General features: G+C 36.5%; 1 protein-coding gene across 7 annotated transcripts; it reads right to left on the bottom strand.

Annotated features, from left to right (window-relative positions):
- Window positions 1-2483: 2483 nt before the first annotated feature.
- Window positions 2484-9948, bottom strand: LOC125705278 (uncharacterized). 7 transcript variants are annotated; one of them, XM_048971748.1, is made up of 11 exons: window positions 8787-9948; window positions 7688-7800; window positions 7424-7586; window positions 7142-7329; window positions 6582-6662; window positions 6037-6153; window positions 5649-5729; window positions 5103-5219; window positions 3997-4128; window positions 3848-3916; window positions 2484-2704 (listed from the first exon to the last, which is right to left on the bottom strand). In XM_048971748.1, the coding sequence occupies exons 3-11, from the start codon at window positions 7485-7487 to the stop codon at window positions 2582-2584; spliced, it is 972 nt and encodes a 323-aa protein (XP_048827705.1). In that variant the 5' UTR covers window positions 7488-7586; window positions 7688-7800; window positions 8787-9948; the 3' UTR covers window positions 2484-2581. The 7 variants fall into 7 exon arrangements, with proteins under 7 accessions (XP_048827705.1, XP_048827700.1, XP_048827699.1 ...); XM_048971743.1 differs by having other exon boundaries at window positions 7142-7334; XM_048971742.1 differs by lacking the exon at window positions 8787-9948 and having other exon boundaries at window positions 7142-7334; window positions 7688-8762.
- Between the last annotated feature and the right edge of the window lie 2898 nt (window positions 9949-12846).

The raw sequence follows: 12846 nt of genomic DNA on the forward strand, positions 1-12846 counted from the left end.
GCCAACAGAACGCTGCCACAAAGCCCGAATCCCCAGGATGTCTGGCTGCTGTGGAAAGGATTGGTCTCAAAGACGTCTGCCAGGAAGTGGTACAAGAATTGTTTTGTGACGCGAGAGATTTCTGTACGACACAGAGTCACCGTCATGCCAGCAGAGCGAGGCATAGAGGGAACATGTGCCAGCGACCCCTAGCTGGCAGTTAGTCATTACTGCCAGGTGGAGACAATTAACTCGGCTGTCCCTGGGGCTTTAAAGAGCAGCACCCCAGCAAGGGAAGGAGGTGAGGTGGACTCTTAGCTGACTCAGTGTGTGACCGAGAGCGAAGGCTGCCTGCATGCCCATCTCTCCCCACGAGGTGTGCATGAAGATACAACCACCACGGACTGGCCAGCGCCGAGGACAGCAGGAACACCACAGGCTCTGCCCCCCCCCCTCTGTCGCCGCCCCCACTATCCTACCTACACCGTATATAAACACAGCCCTTCTGGGGACTAAATGGCCCCCTCTGTCACCACTGTAGGTCCTCTCTGAACATGATAGCACTAATTGCTGCACTTTCTCTCTTGAATCGTTGCTCTTTATGTAAACTGCACAATTATAATATTGTCTATGTACAGTTTTATGCTGCCCATGTATTGAGTTGTTTGCACTGTCACTGTTCTAGTATTATATCATGAACTTTTTATTCTACCTACTATCTGATTAATGTCCTGCACTTTCTGAGTTTGAGCTCAGGGTATAAGGTTCCCATTGGGCCAGTGACACTACCGGCTTCACATGAAAATGAACCAGAAATTTAAAAATATGGAATAACCATTTAGAAATATGGAAAGAAACAACCAAAACACCCTGAGCTGAGAATATGCAGGATGCAGTCGGTCTCATTGATCGGAAGGAGCTTTGAATTAGAAGAATTAAAACACTTGTCATTCACCTTCTAAACCCACTTATAATACAAAGGGTCAGTGACCCGGGAGCCTATTCCTACACATCCGTGACAGGATGCCAGTCCATCACAGGACCATTTAGAGACACTGGCCCTCCTAGACCATGCATGTTTGTCTGTGTGAGGAAGCCTGAGAGCCCCGCCCACGCTGAACAGCGGGATTCTCTCCAGAAGGTATCACTTAACAGTTATAAAAAGTTCTAGTTTTGTGTGATACAACCTGCTCCCAGCCCCATTTGATGGACTCCGCTGAAGAAGTTAGGCCTTTACTTATTTTAAATCTTAGCTGTCATATTCTTCCTTGATCCTAGAATTTCGATGAAATAGTCTGTGTGGCGTTGACTGATTTTTTTTCTACAGTGCATTTTTTGTTTATCGGTAACTTCAGTGCTTGTTTTGGAGTCTTGGACATTTCATTGGACCATTTCTTAAACACAAGAACTCCTATACAGCCTCTCCATGGGTTATGATCAGAGGTTGCAATTTCAGGTCCAGAAAGTAAAAATCCAGACCAGGTTTTTGTTTCAACCAACCACTTGAGTGGTATATGACTGTGATTCTTTATGCTCAACTGGTTGGTTGAAACAAAATCCTGGTCTGGATTTTTACTTTCTGGACCAGAAATCTCCACCTCTGGTTACAATGGGGTTATGTTCCAATAAACCTACTGTAAGGTGAAAATATCCTGAGGTGAAAATGTAATTTAATAACAGTACACCTAACCTAACAAACATTATAGCCTAGCCTACCTTAAAAACATCCTTAGAACTCTTGGGCAAAATCATTAACGCTAAGGTTATTTTATAATAAAATGTTTAATGTCTCATGTCATTTATTGAATACTGTGCTGAAAGTGAAATACATTTACCATCATAAAGTTGAAATATCATAACATGGACCATCGTAACCTGGGGAACGTCTGTACTCAGCATTCCATAATGTATGTCTGTCACTGGGCATATACACACACACACACACACACACACACACACACACATACGCGCATAGATCACTTTTGGGGACCTATGTCAGAACACCCTCACTTTGGGGACAAGGTTTTCCCAGTGCTTTGGAACCAAAATTATTGCTAAACATGGCTAATACGCATGCCGTAAACACGCCCATCAGTTGAAATTTCCAAAAAAATCCTGTTTTAAAAGTATGAAAAAAACCCTTGCAAATGAGGTCATGTATTTTTTAGGTGAATTTTGAGGACATGGCGACACACACACACACAAACTCCAGTTCAGCACTAATCTGAGGACATTTTCCCCAAATGAGGACACAAAAGAAGTTGTCAAGAAGAACTTACAATAAAATGTAATTCTCATTGTTTACAATTTGAAAAAAGCATCTAATGCGTTTTATGATTTTTAGGAACAGTTTGTAAGTTGTTTGCTATTTATAACACGGTCGGGAAACATGAATTTATAGAGCTGATCAGGAAAATAAAGTGTTAATGTGCAATGGAAATATTGCAGAAAATAAGCAGTCTATTATTATCCATCCTTACAAATGGATAAATAGGGACAAAATCTTGTAACTAACAAGAACTTTTATTTATTGTTTTTTCCATCCTATATGTACATATGTAGGTATACATATATACACACAGGTATAAATTGGCATCTTTCATTAAACAAGACATAAGAATATACATTTCAAATGACTTCCGTCGCTATCTGGCACATAGTCTACATCACTATAGTCAGTGTATTCAGAAACATCTGATGAACTGTAAGTGTTCATCACAGTCTCCTGCAAAAGAAATAAGAATTAAATGGTTAATGCTTCAAATTACATGAGGCTAATTACAATTACACCATCTTAAGCTTAAAATCAGAAAACTACCAATTTTGTATTTTGTTGACTGTTCCAAGCAGGGAAAACTGATTTAAAATGCAAAAAAATCCAACTAGCTGGCTTTATTTTAAATACTCTAGAAATAAAATAAACATTTCAAACTTTATGTTGGGCTATTTTAAACTGAGTATCTGTAAGCTTAACTTTATCATGTAAACTGAAAACAACTAAAAAGTGTGAAGTATTTCAAATTTTACAGATTTTCAGAAACTGCAGGTAGAGGAAAATGAAAGTGAACCAAAAGCCAGTGTTTAAAATGTCATCACTTCAAATTGCAAAACTGTTGAAGGGATGGGAATAACCAGCGCTCATTCATATATACAGTGTAAGTAACCACTCTATACAATCAGCATAGGTACTCAGCCTTACAGTAAGAAGTAATTACCGTAGAGCCTCCAGAAAGATACAACAGAGAATATAGAACACACTAGATAAAATATGTCAAAATAATGTTAGGAATTTAACTGCAAATGTCAGAGAATTTATTTTGAAAATTTCATAGATTAAGGATTTACCATCCTAATTATGTCTGTGGTCATTACTCTGATATTTTTAAGATATAAAATGAGCAAAACTATTGTGTGTAAATGACAAATAATCATAATCAAAGAATACAGTATATTATTTGTAAAAACTAGTATAACCTGACACTGACAATGCCAATAACAATAATTGGCCAGCATGCAGCAAAACCATGTTCTAAATTAGTTAGCAATGAAAACCCATTATTATTATTATTATTATTATTATTATTATTATTATTATTATTAATCTGATTACACTTTATACTTTTGACATCGTTGGAGAGTCCTCAATCTGTGAACTCGTTTCAGAGATGCTTCCTTTACTGTTACTCTAAAAGCAGAAAATATTCAATGCACATTATGAACATACTTTTAGACCCTAAATGAATTTATTTGGAATTTTCATGTTATAGACCTATGCATATATACTTTTATTTACTTTATATAAGGCTGACATTTTTACCAATGCAAAAACAGTGTAAAATGTCTACTTGAATGAGTCCTTAGAACATACCTCCACTTGATCAGCTGATAGGTGACCAAATTCATCAGAGGCAGAAGGTAATCCAGATCCAGATTCAAGCTTACGTAAGGAGAAAAGAAATTAACCTACAGCACCTAATATTAAAAATAAATAAATAAAATTAAACGTGTTCTTTTTACCTTTTCATTAATCTGACTAACTTTACACAATAGCAAGGTCCGTTCTTTTTCAAGTCTCCTTCGTTCATTGTCTTCCATCACATAGTGTTCTAGACATTTGCTATGGTGCCTTTTCAGTTTCTGTAATCGTGCCTACAATGACAAAAGCAGAAAAAAATATGTAAACAGATTTCACATATGGAAATACCAAAACAAATACCTCTAAATTTCAAGATAAAACTGGGGACATGAGAAAACATGGCTAATTTTTATTTTTCCGGTAGGCTGATTCGATCTTCTATTTTCAAAACTTCTCACTCATTTTACACAACAGTAATACCTAACAATAGCTTTTCCTCTTCTTTGCCTAAAATATGCAAACAACTATGCTAAGAATTAAAATTAGTGTGAGATGACAATAGTGCCATTTGACACACCCCAAGTTGCACAGGTCTTCACCATTAGAATAAGAAGCCTTTTAGTGTTATTACACACAATGATTACATGTTCATTACACCATGCGTTTCTGAAACGACTAAATAAAAAAGTTAACTTGTGACTAAGACCTTAGTACTAATGTTTAACAAAGTGTGGTAATACAATTAATATGGTAACAATACAGAATTTTTAAGCAACAAATGCCAATAATATAAACATTGCACAGAGAATTACAAGCAATGTAAAATACTGCACATAGAGCAGATATTTGCACTTGGCTGTAATTATTACACAGAGAGAATTATTGCAAACCCAGCGAAGAGGTGTGGGTTGGGGAGAATGTATTATATGATAACTGACACATCAAAGAAAAGCTTATATTAATCCATATCATCAGCATGATACCACACAAGCAACTAATCAAGCAGAACTAGTTAGCAAGTCTTTGCTTTGCTTATACAGTACAGTAAACAGTATAAGACTAATTCTGAGAAGAACACAGTCAAGTATTGCATAAAAGAAACTCATACAGTACATTCTCCAAAAAACAAACTGGGATTCAAGAAATTAAACTATGTTCAGAGAATTTGCACACTCAAGATAGTGAAAAATAAGGACCCTCACACTTGACAAATTCCAAAATGGGGACATAAGTCCGAAGTATATCCGATCTAAAACAGATATATTACCATAAAGGACTTCCGTTTTCTCTCCACAGTCATAACTTCACCAAAACTGTCACTAGTCTGGGTCATTTGTTTGTCCATTAGCGACTTATTTTTTTTGGCGTGCGAGTCATCCATTGCCTATAAAAGAAAAAAAACAGAAAAAGAATGACTATATCAGAAAGAAAGATACAAAATTCCAGTGTTAACAATTCAATACAACAATCCAGGACTGCATACTGCCTATATTCTTTACTGGAATTAAGCCATCAAGAATTTTAAAACACAAATTTTACACAGAGATGACAAACAGGGATTAATTGCCCACAATTGATAAAATTATACTTTGAGACAAGGAACAGAAACACACATGGGTCACTGATGTATAGAGGAGACACTGATAAATTAGGATTAAAGTGTGCACCTTATTGAATATGATGGAACAGGATGCTCATATTATTCATGCTGGATAATGTGTTAAGTGTTTGTGTTAATCATTAATTATTAAGTGGTTTTACCAAATACTAAGGAACATTCGAAATATACAGCTGAACAAAATGTTATATTCACCTCTATGTAGCCAGACTCCAACTGGGGTATCTGGCTGTCATTCTGGACACTTTTCTCTTTTGGTGGGGATGATACAGCCACCTTTAAAGCAGCATTACTGTATTTTAATTTATAGCTATTTAGAACAAAACATAGTAAAATAAATTTGTTCCTATGCAACCTACAATCATTGTGTGTGAGCAAAATAAGGACCCTCGTACACTTGACAAATTCCAAAATGGGGACATATAAAATCTCTACGTCTCCTCTGAGTGTCCAGACCAATCACTGTGTGTTATGTCCTCATTTTGAACAATTCCGTCACACCAATATCAACTCAATCTATATAACTATACAGTGTAATCTTGCCTGTCATTCACAGATATCCAAAGTAAAACAGATATATTACCACAGAGGTCTTCCGTTTTCTCTCCGCAGTCATAACTTCACCAAAACTGTCACTAGCCTGGGTCATTTGTTTGTCCATTAGCGACTTATTTTTTTTGGCGTGCGAGTCATCCATTGCCTATAAAGGAAAAAAACAGTAAAAGAATGACTATATCAGAAAGAAAGATACAAAATTCCAGTGTTAACAATTCAATACAACAATCCAGGACTGCATACTGCCTATATTCTTTACTGGAATTAAGCCATCAAGAATTTTAAAACACAAATTTTACACAGAGATGACAAACAGGGATTAATTGCCTATAATTGATAAAATTATACTTTGAGACAAGGAACAGAAACACACATGGGTCACTGATGTATAGAGGAGACACTGATAAATTAGGATTAAAGTGTGCACCTTATTAAATATGATGGAACAGGATGCTCATATTATTCATGCTGGATAATGTGTTAAGTGTTTGTGTTAATCATTAATTATTAAGTGGTTTTACCAAATACTAAGGAACATTCGAAATATACAGCTGAACAAAATGTTATATTCACCTCTATGTAGCCAGACTCCAACTGGGGTATCTGGCTGTCATTCTGGACACTTTTCTCTTTTGGTGGGGATGATACAGCCACCTTTAAAATGGCATTACTGTATTTTAATTTATAGCTATTTAGAACAAAACATAGTAAAATAAATTTGTTCCTATGCAACCTACAATCATTGTGTGTGAGCAAAATAAGGACCCTCGCACACTTGACAAATTCCAAAATGGGGACATATAAAATCTCTACGTCTCCTCTGAGTGTCCAGACCAATCACTGTGTGTTATGTCCTCATTTTGAACAATTCCGTCACACCAATATCAACTCAATCTATATAACTATACAGTGTAATCTTGCCTGTCATTCACAGATATCCAAAGTAAAACAGATATACAGCCACCTTTAAAATGGCATTACTGTGTTTTAATTTAGAGCTATTTAGAACAAAACAGTAAAATGAATTTGTTCCTATGCAACCCATTATCACACTGTGAGCAACTCTTGCAAACAGTAATATATGAAATGTTGTAAAAATGCCAAAATAAGCAAAAAAGAGGAAACCTAAATACCTGTCTTCTCCAAGGCCAATCTGAATCTCCATAATTATAATTAATCTCTTCTCCTGACAAAATGTCTCTAACAGCAAAGAGACAAAGATGTGGACTTCCTTCAACATCTACTACTTTCATTCGACAGTTTGGATTCCTGTGCTCATCATTGACAAGCCTCCCTAAAGACTTGTCCTCTTGAGATGCGTCTATACTGTGTAGAAGACAAAATACAGTGACTCACCTGAACCAAAATCAGCAAAAGTATTTTAACACTTTTAAAATTGTCAAGTTCCTGCTTACCACCAGTTCTTCCCTTTCCATTGGAAATCATAGAGAAAAACACTTTTAGCCTCACTATATCCATTCTTTCGTTCAAAACTCTCTTTCTCCGACAACAGTTCACCCCTATATTCTACTACAAAATCTCCTTTGCAAATGTCCACCGTGCTGAACACTCCTCTTCCTACAAGAAAACAATAATTCATCGATAAATGCAGTCTAAACAGACACAATATTACACATCCCAAGAATATTACATAAGAAGTCCACATTTGTGATACATACCTTTATAAACATTAATATAACGCTCTTCAATCACAGCCTTATCAGACTTTAATCTGATATGCAACTTGACATCCTGCAATGGATGACATCTTTTTCTCCTAATGGAGTTCATTCTGTAACAATGCAGATTACAGTTATCACTTAAATTATATTCATAAAAAACAAATATAATTCCATTATTTAATAGAAACATTAATTGTCACTCAATTAAACTCAAAATATTGTGCAGGACATGGTTTCCAGGGCTGGGCAATATAGTTGAAAAACAAAATCTTGATATCTTAGGTCACTGTATCGATATTCAATGTATTTAAATATTTTTTAAATATCTCTAAAATACTTTTGAAAAGTTAGGATAGAAAGTCAGAATGAATTTTTTTTTTTGATGAATGGTTTTATTTATTGAAAGTAGTGTTTCCTAACTGAAAAACATAAAAATGCATCTCTGCTGAACATCGCATGCGCACCACGGAACATTAATTACTACCGGCGCCATCATTGCGTTACTTATTCTTGCACTGCCTGCTCTGTTTGTCGTGCCATTTTAGAGCAAATCATATTGTGTATATTTACAATTAATAAATAAAATCGATATGACGATACACTATCAAGCAAATCGTATGTAAAAAGTTATCGAATATAAGATAAAAATTCGATATATCGCCCAGTCCCGTTTTCCAAGACTAAAAATAATGGGAAACACCTTCATAATGTTATAGATTATATATAATTATGTTTCCCATTATTTTATATATATACAGTATATAAGCGAGCAGCTCACGTACATGGACCGAGTGTTTCAAATTGGCTACATGTCATGTGCTACATATCCAGTATTTCATTTACACTTCATAATTTAAAGATAAGTTAATAAGAATAGCATAATTATGATATACTCTTTAAAACAGGTGTGTGCCTATAGTCTGTTCAAATTCTTATTTTTAAGACATTTAAAGAACTACAATTGTTACGCTTCTAATTCCCATACATTTTACTTACTTACTAAGTTAATGCGGAAATTATTTCCAAAATGTATATTATTTTCGGTAAAAAAAAAAATTAAAAATTCTAATGTAGATAAGAAATGGAACAACTTTACCTGTTGGCGCGAAATCCTTCCTCCGATGTTTCCCCGCGAAAGTGACGTCTTTCCAAATTATAGCCGCAAAATCCACTTAGTCCACTTGTTAACTGCGCAGTGTGACATAAATATTCCTCCGCGCTTGTTATTGCACATGTAATATATATGACGGCCGAAAGAACTATTTAAAATTATAGGACTTCCACTTAAAACAGGTAGTATTATAAACATTTATTTTGCTTTCAGAATGTTTAGTACGCATAATACATGCTAGCGTTATATATAGTGGCTTGATACATGGAATTAGCATATTAATATTAGCCATATATTGCTCCTTATTTTATAATATATCAGAATGTAGTTTGCCAAGCACGCTACATGTTAGCGGTTCTAGCAACCTGATGTATGGAATTAGCATAGTCGTATTTGTTATATAGTGCTCCTTATTTTTCTTACTCTTACTTTCTTACACTTACTATGTATGCGTGGTGACCTGTTACATGGAATTATTAGAGTCATATTTGCTATATGTTGCTTTTAATTTTCTGTTTTATCTGAATGTGGTTTGCTAAGAAGACTACATGGTAGTGATTGCTAACATTACAAATAAGTATAAATCGGCGTAGGTAAATTTGCTAATACTGTTCCTTATTTTTGTACTTTATCAGAATGTTTATGGTTGGCATGCTACAGTTATATTAAACTGTTATATATACTGATGTACTTTTACTGCGTGATAGAAATAATATTACCAGGGCATGCTAGCAATGTGTAAATATACTGTATATATTTACGTTATGCTAAATATTAGCCTAAAGCTTCCTCCAGTACAAAAGTAAAATTTCATTGGTTTAGATCATCCACATCAAAAAAGTAGATTTTCATTGGTTTGTTTGGATCACCTGATCAAAATGTGTGCGTAGAGTAAGGAAGTGCAGTTCACATGAATTCCTGTTGGGGCGCTGCGTTTTACACACTCTGGGGGGGAGGCACACACACTTTTGGTACACAAATCAGGTCTTTGTCATTTTTCGGGACACGTGAAATTTTTTGGCCAGTGATGTTTTTTAGCATACTGAACATGATAGTATAGCTAAACAAATGAGGACGTGGTTTTTGGTCCCCATTTGCCAAGAGGTCCCCAGTTAACTGGTGTGTACTCAGGAAAATGTCCTTAAATGTGACCTATGCGAGTACACGCACACACACACACACACACACACACACATGCACTCACACATACACACCAGGGACAATTTGAAGACGCCAGTTAGCTTAGCTGTTTGATTTTCGAGGACCCAGAAGAAAAATGAGGAACACAGGGAGAGCATGCGCACTGCACACGCGCACACACACACACACACACACACACACATACACATACACAGTGGGGGCGGGAATCAGACCCTCAGCCCAGGAGGTGTGAGTGCTGCTTACCAGGCTTCCATCTACTCACTGATTTTATAACCCAGCCCCAAAATGAAGCCAGTTTTGTTTTTGAAAACGAAAGCCAGATAAAAGATGGCTGCAGCCTGCAACCATAGTAACGACAGAAGTCACTCAATCGCTTTCTCTCTGATTTTCACTCTCTCTTCTCACTCCTGTTGATTCACAGTGCCGAAGCCTGCAGTCTGATTGGCAGAGCAGTGCAGCAGGGAAAGCGATACGGTGATAAAACGTGCTGGGGACCCGCGTCTAGCTTCTGAAAACCTCTTTCACACATGATTAAACTGCCAGTGGCTCAAGGTTTGAGGCCGTTCTCTGTTTCCAAATGATCAGAGAAAACGTGTTTGCTCATCTTCCCAGTGTAGCCACGATGCCACAGGACAAGGCTATGGAAACTGACTAATGCAGTGACAAGATACACAAAAGGGGAGCTTCTCCTTGTTACAGGATGCCCCGAGGCAGGCAGCACCTATAAACACTTCAGATGCATAGGAGAATTTTAAAATGCCTTTGGGTGTCTGTTTAACTGCCTGCTGAAGGCCAGGACTCTTCATTAGTTACAAAGCTTTACTCCTCTTTGCTTATGCTTCAGGCTGTGAATAACAGCATTGTCACGATGAAGGTCAGACACCAGAGCAATTGCAGACCCAGCACTGAACAGCATCAATAGGGCGTAATTTTCTTTCAGGGATATTCCTTATACCGCAAATATTCCCTGGTGTGACAACACCAGCTAGTCATTACAGAGCTGCATCACAGATAAATTCAATGACAGGAAAAATAAATATTTCTTTACCTTAGAAAATGATGCACTGGAACAGCGTTGTTAGGCGATTATTCAGTAGTGTCGCATTCACGTCTAAGACTGGCTATGCTGCAAATACTTTACGTATGTAGAGTATTTTATTACCGCTTTGGGCTGTTGGTAGTTCCTTACCTGGACCAAACTTTTGAAAACAGGCCATAATTACAGATTGAAAAAAACAGATGGAATTATCATTGGGTAAACTGGAGAATTGCACTGCTGTCATTAATATACTAGTTTAAATGTTCAGACTTTCATTTCTAAATTTGTTCGGTAGTTTTTGTAAGCGGACATGACATCTGTAAGAAGAGAAACATGAACGCTGGAGTATCGCAAGTACAGCGGGCAGCTGTTAACAATATTGATTCTAACTGTTTTCCTCATGTCTATGAACAGTGCTGCTTCAAAATCCCACATGAATTCCTTTAAAAAGAAAGTCATTTTAAACCAAGTTTTCCTTGATTAGTAGCTGCATAATGCTGTGTGTCTCGCTTGGAGAAAGCTTAGCTAACAATAAATGTCTCAAAATCATGTATTAAAAGAATTAATTTGACAGAACGAAGGTAAAATTGTTACCTTGCATCAGATACAGTGCTCTGTTGGTTATCTCCAGTGAAGCAGTTCCAACATGAGCTTAATTAGTTTCCAAAGCTAAATTGTCTTCTTCGTCCTGTCAGCCAGCCAGAATTAATTTAGGATACAGAAATACCAAATTTTGAGCCCATTATGCTTTTCTGCTGTTAATTAATGCCAACTGTGTCTCAGCTGTCTTCGTACCATGTATGATAACAAGGGTACTTTAATTAGCAAGTAACATGCTATTGGGGTTTCTGGAAGGTGATTGTCACAAAATGAGCTTGATGCAAACTGCTTTATTGCAAATGTCACAGTTGCTGCTGCATTTAAAAAAAAAAATTAAATGTTTGCATGCTTATCATGTTATTTACAAGTGTTTTACACTATAGGCAGCACCACCAACCAATAAAAACAGACCCCTCCCAAGACACAATGCTTGAAATATTACAGTCTGAATAGTAACACTTCACTCAAAGCTCTCATCTATAATGCATCATAAACACCTTCGTAATGTATTACAAAGAATCTGTAATGCAATATGATGGTTGATGTAAAGCATTACAGCATCTTCTATTGATATAAGGAATTATGGTGTTGATTATAATACTTCATAAGCTTGAATGAAGCTTTTTTCTACAATCCTCTATAGATCCCTAAATAATGCATTGCATAATGGTTAGTATAAGAATTAATAAAGCATTCCAGCATCTTCTATTGCTAGCCATAACGAATTGCAGTGTTGATTATAATACATCACAAGCTCCAATTAACCTCTCACCTATAATACACAACAGATACCTTCATAGTGCCTTACAAAGCATCCATACTGCATTATAATGGTTGGTGTAAGAATTAAGGGTGCTTCATACTGCATTAGAAAGGGAGAAGGGGAGGTCTACCTTATGGAGTGGCTTCTGACTGCTTAATTCTTTTAGCTTGAGCTGGCAGTTCCTAGTCTTGGAGAATAACATGAAACATGAGTCAGGAATTTTCCTAAAGTACCTTCAGTTTAAAATGATGATGAATGCCTTCTTTTTCAGAGCCGATTGGTTCAGGCATGTAACAGCTGATTCTTCCATCACGAACCTGACAGCAGCGGTGGTGACTTGTGCGGCCCAGTTACTGGATTGGTGTAGCTGACTGGTGTATTTTGGGAACATGATGATGGCTTGTGTTTCACCAGTTTCACTTTTCAGCTTAATCATTGCACAAACATGTCCAAAGAGAGAAGCTGAAGCAAAGGGTTCATCT

Source organism: Brienomyrus brachyistius, chromosome 12 (genome assembly GCF_023856365.1).
Source record: "Brienomyrus brachyistius isolate T26 chromosome 12, BBRACH_0.4, whole genome shotgun sequence".
NCBI classification, from domain to species: Eukaryota; Metazoa; Chordata; class Actinopteri; order Osteoglossiformes; family Mormyridae; genus Brienomyrus; species Brienomyrus brachyistius.